Source organism: Papilio polytes, unplaced genomic scaffold (genome assembly GCF_000836215.1).
Source record: "Papilio polytes unplaced genomic scaffold, Ppol_1.0 DF823621.1, whole genome shotgun sequence".
NCBI classification, from domain to species: Eukaryota; Metazoa; Arthropoda; class Insecta; order Lepidoptera; family Papilionidae; genus Papilio; species Papilio polytes.
In genome coordinates, this window is record NW_013525583.1 from 53,481 (window position 1) to 68,559 (window position 15,079).

A 15,079-nucleotide genomic window follows, 5' to 3' on the forward strand; every position below is an offset into this window, starting at 1 on the left:
AATTACAAGTGTTACCGCAATTAAACTAACCATCGACAAGTTTTGCGTTTCGGTTCGAAATCATAAGGAATCCGAAAATTGTTACGAATCACTTAACTCAGGTAAACTAAACATTAAGTATGTACTAATACTAATTTCTAATAAAATACATTTGTTTATTAGTAACTAGCATTTACCCGCGACTCAGTCCGCGTGAAATTTAAAAAAAGCAATACTAAGTAGCCTATGTGTTCTCCCAGACTATACTCTACATCTAAGTCAAACATCGTAATCCGTTCAGCAGTTTAAGCTTGAATCTAAAACCATCCATCTAACTAAAAAAAAAAATAAGCAAAATCAATATTATTTAGCGAATGTTTCTTACACCGGAAGCTATGGCAGCACTATACATTTAAAACTAGGCGCCATAATTTTGCGGATCTTCAAACGTTTGCTGGCTATGAAATCGTTTGCTTAGTAATATAATTTAAAAAGCCAAAAACGTATTGTGTAATAATAATTATTCAAAACCATGTTATTTTACGACAAATAAGTTAGCTTCATCGATCGGAAACGGGAGAAAGCGGCCATTTTGTGTGGAACGATCGAGGCTATCGCACAGCGTTGCGGAGCAACCGGGAACCGGCCCTGCCCGTCCGACCCGACCCGACCGAAGTCAGTCAGATAGTTGCTCATTTGCGAGGCGGTCGTGCGAGAATCAATTATTTGAACGCGCGCGTTGTGTTAACACAAAAAAATTCGACGCGATAGTTTGTGCTTTTGTCCATAGACTTGAGTGAAAAAGTATTCAAAATGACCTCTGAAGCGATACCAACTACTCCAGAAACCCCTGAGAAGCCAAAGGAGGTGAAAGACGATGCCCCGGCAGACAATGGGCAGTCTAAAGAGGAGCCGCCGGCGACTGAGGAGAAGGCAGAAAAAGTAGAGGAGAAAAAACAAGAGGCAGGATCCACCAAGCCGAACGTACATAAGACCAACTTTGAGAAGGATGTCGTGTACCTGTACCAATTCACCCGTACTCCAGTATTGCCATCGACTTCGCCGTACTGTTTAAAAGTTGAGACATGGATACGTCTGGCGGGCATCAAGTACCAGGTAAGTTTTGATGTTGTGTTGTATTATTTAAATTAGTTAATCCTTTCCGCTTGCGTGTTCACCCGCACCTAAACTAAATTTTTGAATGTTTAGGTAGTCCCGATCCATTAACATATTTTTTTGTTACTTTTGGTATGCTGCGCTGACTTCGAGATATTTACATCTTAAGTTAAAGTTATTGTTTGTTTCTATAGTTTCTTCCATGTTTTTTTTTTCAAGTTTATTTAGATTTTCTTTCAACTTTCCCGTTTTTCTAGAGAGTTATGCCGCGAATTTTACACCGCGCGTTTCGCGTTGCGAATGCCCGCACTGCTGAATTCAACAAAATAAGAGTTACATTGTTTATCTGTGTATTTTTATTGCAAGTCTATTTTGGAGGTTTGTAGAACTTTAGGGTAATATGAAGAAACCTGAAAGAGTTCCAGCATTGATGGAGAGCAATCCCGACATCATTATTACTTTGTATTAATTTTCAACAGTGATTTTGTTGTTATTATGAAGATTTGAAAAAAAAAACTCTTATGACCTTTTGTTGAGTTATCTTTTGAAGTTGACAAAAAGCTTGCGGAAACCGGCTAATAAAGATACATCGATACATTTGCGGTGCAAATTGTATTGAGGTAGTTAAATCCGTGATGGATTACTATAAAAGAAGGGCGTATTGTCTCAGATATCAACGTTAAAGAACACTTAGAAGACCAAGAAGGGTCTCTGATTATACGGAGGAGATATTTCATGTTAAAATGTATTTTGTACAGTCAACCATGCACGTCAAAGAATAATAATGTCGGAATGGAAAGAGATTACAGCGCCATCTATCTTGTAGGCTTCAACATCAATCCGGCCGTTGAGAAAATACATGCCTACCCACAAATATAGCCGCAACAAAGCATTTCGATAAATATTCTTTACGCGTTCCGTAAATAGTTAAATAAACCGTTTAGTTATTACTAATGAAAAATTACATTAATGAACAAATAGCTTTACGAAAACACTCGTTTACGCCACGCGTTCATTGAAGTATAAAAGATATTATTACAAACAAGACGGTGCACCGCAATCGGGTTGCAAAGGAAACCGAACGGAGCATTGATTTGTAAACAAAGGGTCAACAAATAATTATAATTATTAAATTTCATACACGTCTCAAGCCCCAGATAGTTTTGTATACGTTGATATTTTGAGGCCTTTGAAATACCTTTTATTATACTGCTGACTTCGTCAATCGTTCACTTTAAAATTAAGGTTAACGATCTAATCAAATTGTCACTTTGGCTTCCTTTGTTTTGCAATATAGTCAAATGTTAGGCTCAAGCACTGTCTTTACAATCCGGATTATTTAAAAGCAAATTTTTATGACGGTATGACTTAATCCAGTTTCAATATTTTAGGACATATTTTTGTTACTTTTACCATTGGTAAACAATGATTTTACCGTGAACTTTAAAGAATTGAAAATAAAACTCAAGGAGGTTAATTAAAAACTCTTAGGGTGAGTTGCACCATATCGCCGGTTACCGTTAAAGTTAAAATTATTTGAAATGGTAATATTTGGAATAATCTTAAAATTTACTAAGGATGAGTTACATTAACTAACTATAAACCTTAACCAGCACATTCCCGATGGTTACGTCTTCGGATGTTCATGATATTCGCTACACCAGTTTTGCGCTGGTCAAAATGACGTCATATTTGACACTAATCATAACCGACCGATTTTGGGCGGTTATAGTTAGCGTTACGGTTAGTGTCAGTTCGGTAGTGTCAACTGTCACAAGCTCTTATCTTCAAAAGCACAAATAATGGAAAAAGTAATGGAAAAAGAAAATATCTACTATTATCCTATACGTAATCCAGAAGAATAAAGTCTTGCGTGCTCGGAAATAATGGATTTCCAAGATGGAACTCGAAATTTGGCCAAACATTCAGTTTGGACAAATTTCGAGTGTCTAAGGCCATAGCAACAGCGCTTGTCCCTTTTCTCTTATTTAAAAAAATGTCCTCTATAAAAGGTCAATTTATAATATGCATTGACAGGACAATTTATAACATGGAAAATAAATAAGATGCATTTATATTTGTATAATTTTATTGCTTCATTTTTGCTACATATTTGAGTAGTAAAGTAAATACAGTTTCAATAATGGCCCAAACTAGTTTATTTTCACAAGAGTTTGCCATTTTCTCCATCTTCGTGGGCAAAAAGTTTATTTCACTATAAAATACCATGCGTATGATACATAAATATAATCGGCGAAACATGAATTTCCAAACATTTTAATTTACGTAAATGTCATTCTTGACACCAACTTGACACTTTAGTGACATTCAGGTTTAAATGTTTCCATTGTAAAAACGAAAAACACATAAAACCTCTGTGAGAATATGTTTTTGCACTTGTAACCCTATTATAACTTTTACGATAACCAGCGATTTGATGCAACTCACCCTTAAAAAATAATTGGTTGAGAATACTTATAAGTTTTGTTACGAAAAGGATCAAATTGTTTCCAATTTTCTTGAGAATTTCATAATTTATTTTTGAATTGAAAAGAAAACGGGAAAATGTTTATACTTTTTTGCATTAAAGGGCACAAACCTTACGTCATATTCTATAAATGTTACTGTAAAAAGAAAAAAAAAACTCTACGATTCAATTTACTTGTCTTTATTGGGCAAGTTATCGATATTGTTAACAATATAATGTCTTTATTATTCAACAATCATAAACTAACGTATACAATTGTATGCATCCGACGCATGTTGAAGGCTGCCTTAGTCTCAGTCCGTTCAACTATATCACCAAGGGCTGTGGTCATTTTATATTTAAAACACGTATTAAATCAATACGATATGCATTAACTTCGAAGTATACGTAGACAAAGTATTTTGTTGTCTAACTTTGACCAAGGATATTTTAAACATCTTTTTTTTTAGTTTGCCTCAATTTCGTCATTAACGTAATGTGAATACGGGTCACGAGTAAAAATAAAGAATGTAATGATCAATCTCAAATCTTGACTTATGCCGAGTTTTTTTATATCATAAGGTAGCAAATGAGCAAGTGGCCACCTAGATCCGCCAAAATCGAAGCGACCTGCCCATAGACATCCTGAATTGCACATACAGAGGATATTTCCCCTTCTTATGCATCTCCTCCACCGTCAAATCCACTTTCCCATTCAATCCTTTCTTTATAAGAAAAGGGTGTAACGAGAAAGGGACTAAAATTAGGCCGACTTGTGCAATTATGCTTAAAGTTATTTTATAAATATGAAACGTAATCTTACCATTACTTTTGCAAGTACGAACTAGTACGAACATATCGGTGAAAAGTACCAGTGTACTATTTTTTGATTATTACACTTTGGTTAATATTTTGATCTTAATTATCGAATAAATCTCAATACTTCACAAACCGTATACCAATATATTTATAATAGTACTAGTTGTCGCCCGCGATTCCGTCCGAATGGAATTTAAAAAAACAAAAGATAGTAGCCTATGTGTTCTTCCAGACTATCCTCTACGTCTTTGCCAAATTTCATCGAAATCCGATCAGCCTTTTAGGCTACAAACTCTAAGAAACATCCATTTATCCATCCATGCATCTAAACTTTCGCATTTATAATATTAGTATCATAGTATGAGATATTGTATCATTAAGAAGGATCTCTTTTGGTTTGCATTTGTTTGATTATTTAGAAACCTATATTTGGCTGACGTCTGTGAAGTTATACATTTCCTATTTTGTTTTACACATGTTAGTTGAACTCAAGAAGGGTTTGCTAGAGTTCAGAGCACGCATTGTTTATTAACACGTTAATGCCTTATTTTAAGCGGATTTCTAGATTTAAGTCTGATAAAATGAAATAATTTAACGTTCTAAAACCTAAAAGTTTTCTATTGTAAATGTTGTATAAGTAATAATACAAAAAAATCACTTTTTTAATTACTTTTGTGTACAAAACTTTATTCGTACGGTAATATTACCTCTGTCTATAATATGCTGAAGTCTAATTTCAAAGAAATCGTATTCTTAATATATCTTTTCAATGACATGAGTTTAAAATTAAAATTATTAACAGCGGTTCATAAACAGTGTTAATTAAAAAAACACATGTTGAGTGGCATGGTCGCCAGATGTCGACGGCATCGGTTTGTCAGAACTCATCGAATGACCGAAGCTAACGGTGCTGTACTTCAATCTCATCACGCTAGGTTTAAAATAATTAAAGCATTATGACCTTTTTGTAAATTAAAATTTACCATAGATCACTTAACTTTCTCATGAAAAAAGGAATAATGGTCTATCAGTTTATTCGTTTTTTTCTACGCAGCTGCCTCTGTCCGGTCGTTTTAAAAACCGATATAATTTGAATTTAATAAAAATACAGTATTGATTAAAATCTCGTAACACACATCTTGTGTTCCAGGACGGGAGTGATTACGTTCACGCAAATTTGCTATTTTATACTTAGAAAAAAATCCTCCATTGGAATACAAACCCAAAATCCCATGGTTATGTTATTTGATGTTTAAACTCTTCCCGTTATTTGTAATATTTTCGTACTGAGTATTTTAGGTATCCAATTACTAAGACCTCATTACAATCGCTCTTCTCGCTTCGTTAAACCTTAAGAAGTCTGACTACAAATTAAGGTTACGGACTCACATTCCCAAGCTCTTAACTGGTCAAGATAATTACGTATAATATAGATTATTTCGCTGACTCTTTAAATGGATGGAAATAAGATATTAAACATAATATTAGTCTAAAAAATATTAACATACGTGATTCATTGAAATACTGAGAATATTTTATGATATTAGAAATTTAAAACCGAAAAACTTGTAGATCGAAGGTATCTCAATGTTAACTAATAACATCATTTTACGACAAAGTCACTCTAATGTTTGAAATAAGCTTGAGCTAAAACATCGCGTTACCCAAAATGAAATATACGACCGCTTGCGGGACAGCTTTTAAAAACCGTACATAGTTCGAAAACAAGTTGGCCCTTTAGCGTTGATGTAAAAAATCAAGAGAGCGTACCTTATCTCTACAAAGCATTAAGTTGGACAGATTTGGGCATTGGGTTGCTTCATGTATTCGGATGGGTCATGGTAATCTTTTAATAGATTATATTTTTACAATTTCCAACACGATAACATTTACTTCGCCTACTCTTATAACAGTGTCTTTTACCGCTCCAAATTTAAAATGTCTTATTTATTATTTTATAAACAATAACCTTACACAAGGTAAATCTTTTTAGTATTTCATTGTATAAAAGATACAAACTAGTTAGAAACATTTGTGAATTACTAACTGTCGCCCGTGACTTGGACCGCGTGGAAAAAAACAAAAGAAAGTAGTCTATGTGCTCTTCGAGACTATCCTCTACATCTATACCAAATTTCATCGAAATCCATTCAGCAGTTTAGGCTGCAAACTCTAAAAAACTTCAATCCATCGAACTAAACTTTCGCATTTATGATATTAGTAAGAAAACTTTTACGGGTCAAGAAAAGACCCATAAATCTATTCAACACCCGAGTCTTGCTAAAAAAATAATTGGACGAGATACATGAAATTGAAATTTGATGTTTCCAAATATCGGTATACGTGACATCTGACACGTACACGAGTTATGAACCCGGACCAATTTCGCATCCCGGAGGTCGTACAAAAAAACTACGATTGTTCTGCCAATAGTAAAGGAAATCGAAGTTTAACTATCTACCATGGTAGTTCCAAAAAGATATTAAACAAAGAACTAGAATATTAATTTACTTGGTTTTGTCCGCGACTCCGTCCGAATGGAATTAAAATAAGAAATAGTAAGTAGCCTGTGTTCAGACTGCCTTCTACAGCTGTGCCTAATTTCATTGGAATTCCTTAAGCCATTTTGGAGAAATGTAGTAACAAACATTTATTCATAAAAACTTCGCACTGAATTTAAAAAAAAAAATAGTAAGTAGCCTAGGTATTCTTTCAGACTATACCCTACATTTATACAAAATTTCATCGAAATCCGTTCAGCCGTTTAGACTACAAATTAACAAACATCCATCCATGTATGTAAACTATTAACAAAATATTAAAAGATTATTTCTCAGTGACAGTTGGTAATATAATAACTACGACTCCATTATATTGTATCGTTGCAATAAATTTCGCGAGGTTCTTATTTGCATAAAATAACAATTTAGAATAGTTCCAAATAAGTAAATCGTTATTGCAGTCTGCTTCATTTAACTCTATTTAAAAAAAAACTTTTTATAAATAAATTATCTAGATAAGAGTAGTCATTTGCTTACTAAGGGTGTACCTTAGTGCAGATTGCATATACAAAATGTACATTAAGTGAACCCGTTTAGTGTCTACTGCACTACCCTTTTAAATTCACAAATAATGTACTTTATAAAGTAAATTGCTCAACATTTTAAAACTAAGTAGCAAATAATTATGAAGAGCACTACGATAATAATCAATAGTAAATAGTGACAGAAGTGAACATGGGTCGTGGATGCACATGGTAGGCGAGGCGCGGGCATAGTGCGGTATCCGCTGCCGGTCATTGCCCCCTGTATTAACCTTGTGCGCACACTATCAACTAATAAAGCTCATTCTGAACCCCTATGTAGATCACTTTCTACACAACTCATCTATGACGTGTACGGTCGTGCAACCGTTAAATGCAGTCACTGTTTTAAATACTTACAGATACACTTTATTAGTATATACGTATAATAAAATTGGAGTGTCTGTTTGTAATATCGAAAGAAAAATTGCAGATTTCGGGAAGATGATGAATTTGCATTGCTAATAATATTTTTTTTGTTGTCTGTTTGTCTCTCCGCAAGCCGCGTTTGTTCTGGGTAATTTACAAAACGGACTTTCACTGAAGGATAACTGACATAGACGGGTATATTATAGGCTATTTTTTATCTCAATATTGCGCGGGCAAAGTCGCGGGTAACACCTAGTATTAAATATATCTTTTACTGGATATTATTACACGTATGGTAAAAGGAAGTAGTGGAAATATTTACTCATAGCATAGCAAACTAAACTTAATACTTTTCTCTTTATTATACGAGAAACTCATATTCTTTTTCAATACTCCACGTAATTGAAGTTTTAAACACATTTTCTTAGAAAAAGACTTGCAGTAGGCGCATTTCTTGCGGTACGCGTGATTTCTTAACTTTCTACGTGAGTGTAAAGACCCGAAACGGCTTTTTTATCATAATACGTTCACTTGTTACGGCAATGGACGCATCAATTACCATTTCAGATTAAGGGTCTAGTACGCACAAAGTAAATTTACTTTTACTTTTTTCATTGAGTAAAAAATCGACAATTATATTGTTTATTTATATTACTTTGGAATATCAACCTAATAATTAAGATGTCTTCTTTTAATCAAATTTAATATAATAAATAAAAATAAAACCGCCTTTTATTTTCAGCAAATTAGGGATTCAAATACATTACAATTTTTCTTTAAATTTCTACCTTAAAAAATTCTTGAACTAATAGATTTATGGGTGTAAATTACATTAAAAGTAAGTAGACTACTAAGTAAGACTAGTAAGGAAGTTGCGGGAACCTCTCTGCGAGTAAAGGCCTCCTCCAAAGCCAGCCAGTTTTCTCTTGATTTTGCGATTTTATTATTTACTAGCTGTTCCTGTGCGGCTTCATCCGCACAAAAGTATGAAAATTTTATTTTATTGTTTACATTTGACAAATTGTCAATAGCAAATGTCAAAACGTCGTGACATGACAAACCTCGGCAATCTTGTTTTCTTGATGTTGGCAACAACTTATAGTCTCTTTCCCACATAAGGGTTTTTATCCAAAACTAGCTGTTCCCATGCGACTTCATCCGCATAAAATTATAATGAAATCAATTTATTGTTCACATACAGTCAAATTATCAATTGCAAATGTCAAAATAACATGACATGATGTCAAAATCATGGCAACATTGCTTCTTTAATGTTGTCAATTGCAAATGTCAAAATACCAATTACCTAACTATGGCAATCTTGCTTCCTTGATGTTGGCAGCAACTTATGGTCTCTTTCCCACATTAGGGTTTTTATCCAAAATGTTTACCACTAAGTTTAACGGCGTGAAAATATATAGTCTAAAGCGTGACGTAAGTATAGGGGTTTATATTAAAAAAAAGAAGTATTCAAAAATATGCTGTAATCTGACATCTTAGGCAACAAAGGAGTGTGTGTTTACGCTTTATTATAATAGTATAGATAGATAGATTACATTATTAATTATATTACTTAAATATTAATAATTGTTTATCAACTTTTTTGAATATAACTCGGGTTCGAGGTTACAACAGTTATTGTAAATTGCGTTCGTTATAGCGTAAATTGTTGCAAATAACACTTATGTAACGCAATAATGCAGACCTTCAATGGATTCAATCAGAGCTTCCTCCTTATCCCTGGGGATAATAAAGCTCGATTGAAGAATTGGTTTAGGTGTTTGTGGACTTATATAAGTGACATATAAGCATCGCACACTATACAAAAAGTTATAACTGTTACCGAGAGAGGTAAACAGAAATTATAAAAAAACACGATACATCTAGCCACGGTATTCTATACATTATATTTGTACTTCCTACAATATCTAGCTTGTTCCACTTCATGATACAAAAAATTTCAACTGCATTTTATATCTAATTTAAAAATGTGGTAACAATAAATTTTGTAAGAATGTTACATTGGTAACTCACTATTATTGCATAAAGCACTGTAATTACAAACCCTCGTACGGTTCTTTGTAAGCAATTCCCCTACCCTCGAGTTAAATTATCCCCTCGCAAACTATCAAATATGGCCGCCCCAACGCAGAGAATGCTGTCGCATCGATAATGCAAATCTCATACTGAATTAATATTTCAACGGCATATTTACGTGCAACCATTATGATAGTGTTGAATATTAACACCGCTATATAAATACACTAGCTTTCGCCCGCGACTCCGTCTGCGTGGAATTAAATAAAAACAAAAGTAGTAGCCTATGTGTTCTTCCAGACTATCCTCTACATCTATACCAAATTTCATCGTAATCCATTCAGTCGTTTAAGCTACAAACTCTAACAATCATCCATCTTATTATGAAAATAATAGACAGTACTACTAATGGTATAATTACTAATGGCGTTATGAATAACTATTAAAATTAATAATGTACTTTTGATTTTTTTAAAGAAAAGGTTTGATATTTGCATATTTTAACGCGATCTTTATTGATAGCGAACAAGAATGTAGAATTAATACGTCAAGTAACGCACAGTACGTAAGAAAGCAGGTAGACGGTTCGATTCATTTCTTATAGGCGTCATAAATAAATCCTCGTTAACAAATAGTCGCTCCGTTTAAAGAAGCGGTATCGGACTTGTTCGTGCCCACATCGGGCTCCGGTATTCTTACCGGTTTGTTTATTTTTGTTGAGTCTTCTTGATTGTCAGATAAAGATTCAAGACCAAAAAACGGTCACATATCGAATTTAGCTCGGCATTGTTTCATTTATCCGCGTGTAATTTCTTATACATAATTTTGGTTTAATAATTTGACATGTATTTTAGATTTTGTAAATGACGTCATTTTTTTCCATACGAAGGGTCGGCACAGTACGTACTCTGCAATACATCTCTGTCAGCCGTCTGAATTCACGACGTTACGCATATCCTCTTTCACACAATCCATTAATACTTTCTCCGTTTGTAACACACGTACTTGATAAATTTTATTTTACTGTACTTAACTCTAAGCTCCATATCCTTTGTCGTTGTACGCGTATTAATGCTGTCAGTTGAACATCTGTTTTAAGTATTGGTCATCGAGGTATTTCTGAACGGTTGTGAGATGCAATTTTAACGTCGCACAACTGACTCTTTGTGGTTCTTCGAGCTTTCTCAGAAAATGCGTCCGTGTGAAATGAACGCGTATAAAAGCGTCCACTTACTGCGTTTCCGACATACTTTCATGTGGTCGACTGCGTACTTCTGTACGATGAAAGTCAATATTGAGCGAAAGCAGTAAACTAGAAATCTAAATCTTGTGTTACGAATAAAAGCTGTTTGTTGCAATAATGAGAAGTAGATCACAAATGTCATAATGGTTATTACTTTATCTGTTTAGTTATTTTTTTCATATTATGAGGTGAAGTGATATTGTATACCAAAGATATAACAGTTTAGGTAGTGGTTGGTAAGAAGTAAATGCAGTTACGCAAGGCAAAGTACTTTAGGAATAATTTTTTTGCGACTTTTAGTGGGAAATGTACATTTTTATGTTATAAGGGAAAAGGGATAGTCATTATCTCTTATACCTTATTAAATTTGTTTTAGAATTCGAGTTGTATTGTATTTCTGCATCTTTTTCATTAACTAATGGGCCATATCTATCTTAATCTAGTTGTCATTAAACGTTGCTAAGACATTTTAGTTTTTATGACTACATTAGCGTTTGGGGATTTTGATTAATTTGCGTTAAAAATGAGTTCGCGTGGCCATCGCTATCCATTGGGACTGGGAAGTGCGATTTAGGGCGACTATGCCTAAATAGGTGGTTAGTAACTAGTTGTCACGCAACCTGTAGCCTCGGGACACCTAGTTAATTAATTAGAGATCGTAGTTACGAGGCCGTAACTATGTTCGTGGTCGATACTAACTGTGATACGATGTCATCATACTAATGAATGTAACTCACTTATTGATGCATTATGTTGCAGACAAGATACGATCGTAGTCGAATTCATTAGCAAATTATAATTCATAATAGGATCTCTGTTTCGTGGCAACTTATTTGGCAGTGGAACGCGGCTGTTAGACTTAAAGGCTAGTGTGACGGAAGTGGTTGCTTAACTAGTTATGAACGCTTCGTATGCAAAGATAATTCTGTTTGTATAAGTCTATCAAAAACCGTTGAGTGTTGCATTTTTAATTTGATAAGAAAGTTATTTCACTGTTAAAATTTACGTTTAGCGATTACTCTTCCTTTAAGAGGGTCGTTTGCGCGTGCCGTCAATGAATGCGTGATCCCTCCATCACCAAAGCTTCCGAGCACGTGTAATTAATCAAACTATTGCCAAAATAATTTTAAAGGCACCTATTATATCATGCCATAGTAGATCAACTGATACTTCTAATAACCGTGCAACTCCACTGCTGTCACACTTGAATGAACACATATTGTTGTCTTTGTTTCTTATAAGAGAATTTGAGGGACAACAACACGTGTTATAAATAAAGTCACTTAAAAAAATGACAACAAAAAACACCATATGTTGCAATTGACATTTGTTTTTCTTTAATTTGGGCACTTTATGTAATAAAACATGAGAATAGCGCACGTGGTAATTTATTTCGACATTATCGTAAAGAGAGGCGCGTTACAGTTAATTAATTAAAGTAGGGTGAATGACACAATCAATAAAACGTGGGTACTTCAGTAATCTTACTAATGTTATAAATGCGAAAGTGTAGATAGATGGATGTTTGTTAGAGTTTGTAGTCTAGACGGCTGAACGGATCTCGATAAAATTTGGCATAGATGTGGGACATAGTCTGAAAGAACACATAGGATACTCAATTTTGTTTTTATTAATTCCACGCGGACGGAGTCGCGGGCGAAAGCTAGTATTCTACTAAATATTAGCATTTTAATCAATTCCAATTAAGAATTCGATAAAACATTTTGTTTACGTAGGATCACTTCTTGGAATTTTTAAAAGTCGTTCCCGTATTGTTTATACTACAAAGTATTTCTTTTATTCCAGTACTAAGAAGTTTTGCAATAATAATAACAAATTAAATTTCTTTGAATATAGTTTTACATATTTCCTTTGTTACTTGGTAGCTCATACTTTTTGTTTATTGTATACTTAAGATACTAAGGAAGTAGGCTGCTTAGTTAATCCCACTCTTCCTCGAATTGGTATACAAACGGACCGCCCGTATTTTTTTTAATTATAAAAGGGGGCAAACGAGCGGCGTGAACACCAAGGTGGTCAACGACACCCATGGACATCCACAACACCAGAGGAACTACAGATGCGTTGCCGGCATTTGAGGAAATGATAGGCTCGCTTCTTGAAGGACCCTTAGTCGTATTGGTTTGGAAATACCGCCATGGACAGACTGTTAACGATTCGAGTCGCTCTCCGTTGGATGCGGTCAAATGGAAGACGCTGGTATTGGGGTCCTCCTGCCCAGAGGTGCGAGCAGTACTCCATGTGGGGTCGAACTTGCGCCATGTAAAGTAGTAGGCGGTAGCCCGGCTGGAAGTACTGCTTCGCCCTACTGAGTACACCCAGTTTTTTGGAAGCCAGCTTGGCCTTGTCTTCCAGCTGACCGCGAAACTGAACGTCACTCGATATGTCAACGCCGAGAATACCGATACTGGCTGAGGCAACCAGGGGAGTGTTCTCAAACCGGAGATTGACGACGAAGGGTTCATTTTTAGCGGTAATGGCGCATACTTGTGTCTTTTTAGGATCGAAATCACAATATTGAACGTTAAGTATTATGAAATTTCTTTGTAAATTGAAATTTGTTTGTGTATTCCATGCTTGGTTATATTTAGCATGCAACTTAACAAAAATAACTGTCAAAATTATTGTGTAAATTTGAGAAAGATCTCTGTACTGTATGATGTATATTATTTATTACGTGATACCTATATTAAAGTAAGGCATGTATGTAAATACGTGTTGAGTGTTGCAACGCGAGAAACTGTCTGGCTGGTCATTGAGGTATGAAGGCATGCCGCTGCATTCAGTCCGCACTTTCTATCCCTGACGGCCGCAACTATCTTATTGTATCCATAATAAACAAACAATTTTAGGACACATATTACGCTTGCTTTCGCCCGCGACTCTGTCCGCATGGAATTAAAGAGAAACAAAAGAAAGCAGCCTATGTGTTTCTCCGGTTCATACTATACAGCTATACCAAATTTCATTAAGAAGCGTTCAGCCGTTTTAGCGACAAACTCTAACAAACATCTATCCATTCATCTAAACATTTGAATTTATAATATTAGTAAGATAAGTACGTAAAATTACCCTGTCCTTTTTAGTATAGCATATGAATTAATCATCCGTAATTAATGGCAGCTAAAGGCCTAATAACCACTGATCTCTATTAAATGGACAGGCAAAACCAGGTGGTATACATGCCACTGTTGATGTTCGCGATAGTGAAGATTTGAACAAATAGATAAAGAGTACATTATCAGCGGTAATATCAAGACACGCGTCAAGTTGAAACGCAGCCAAAGTTTTATCCAAGCAATTTAGTATAGAAAATAGTACTTATATCGTTACTAGTATTAATAACGATTAAAACTCACTGTATAATATATGCAACAGTAAATAATGCCAGCAAAGTTTAAAAATAAATGATTGCCAGGATAACTCTTAATTGTTAGAACTCTATGCAATATATCCGCATTCGAAGCGTGGTCTTGTCCTGCGTGATTCACATAGCAACATTACTGGTGTTAATTTTATTCAGCGGAGCCGTAATCTCATTAGCAGGTAAGTAAGCAACGAACAATGGTGTATCAGTGTGGGTACCAATCGTACTGGATCCGATGTACACCATTGTTACTTACGTTTCGTATCCGTAGAATGTTACAATGAGTTTCTAAGATGTGAGACAAAATTTCATTCATAACTCATGCAATTTTGTTCGCAACACGACGGCATATTTCCAGTTTATGTTCGTCGTTCCATTGTTGCCGGCTCGACCTATTTTCAAGTCATTTGATTTGTTTTTTCCCCTAGAGTATAATAGGGGTACAGTACTAGTTTTGTGTGTCAACTAATACTTGTTCTACGTAGATTTGATCTTATGTGACATGTTTCACGTTCAATGATCTCTTGCGCAAAGTATCTCGTTCTATTTGGAATAGATTTTTAAAATTAAAATTGGACC

The 15,079-nt window shown here is 34.6% G+C and overlaps 1 protein-coding gene across 1 annotated transcript in view; it reads left to right on the forward strand.

The window, feature by feature from the left end:
• The first annotated feature begins 573 nt into the window (after positions 1-573).
• Positions 574-15,079, forward strand: part of LOC106104479 (failed axon connections) — a 31,164-nt gene continuing 16,658 nt past the window's right edge. The window contains exon 1 of the mRNA XM_013284542.1: positions 574-1,095. Coding sequence (XP_013139996.1) covers positions 793-1,095 — 303 coding nt within the window. The 5' untranslated portion in view covers positions 574-792. The remainder of the gene's footprint in view (positions 1,096-15,079) is intronic.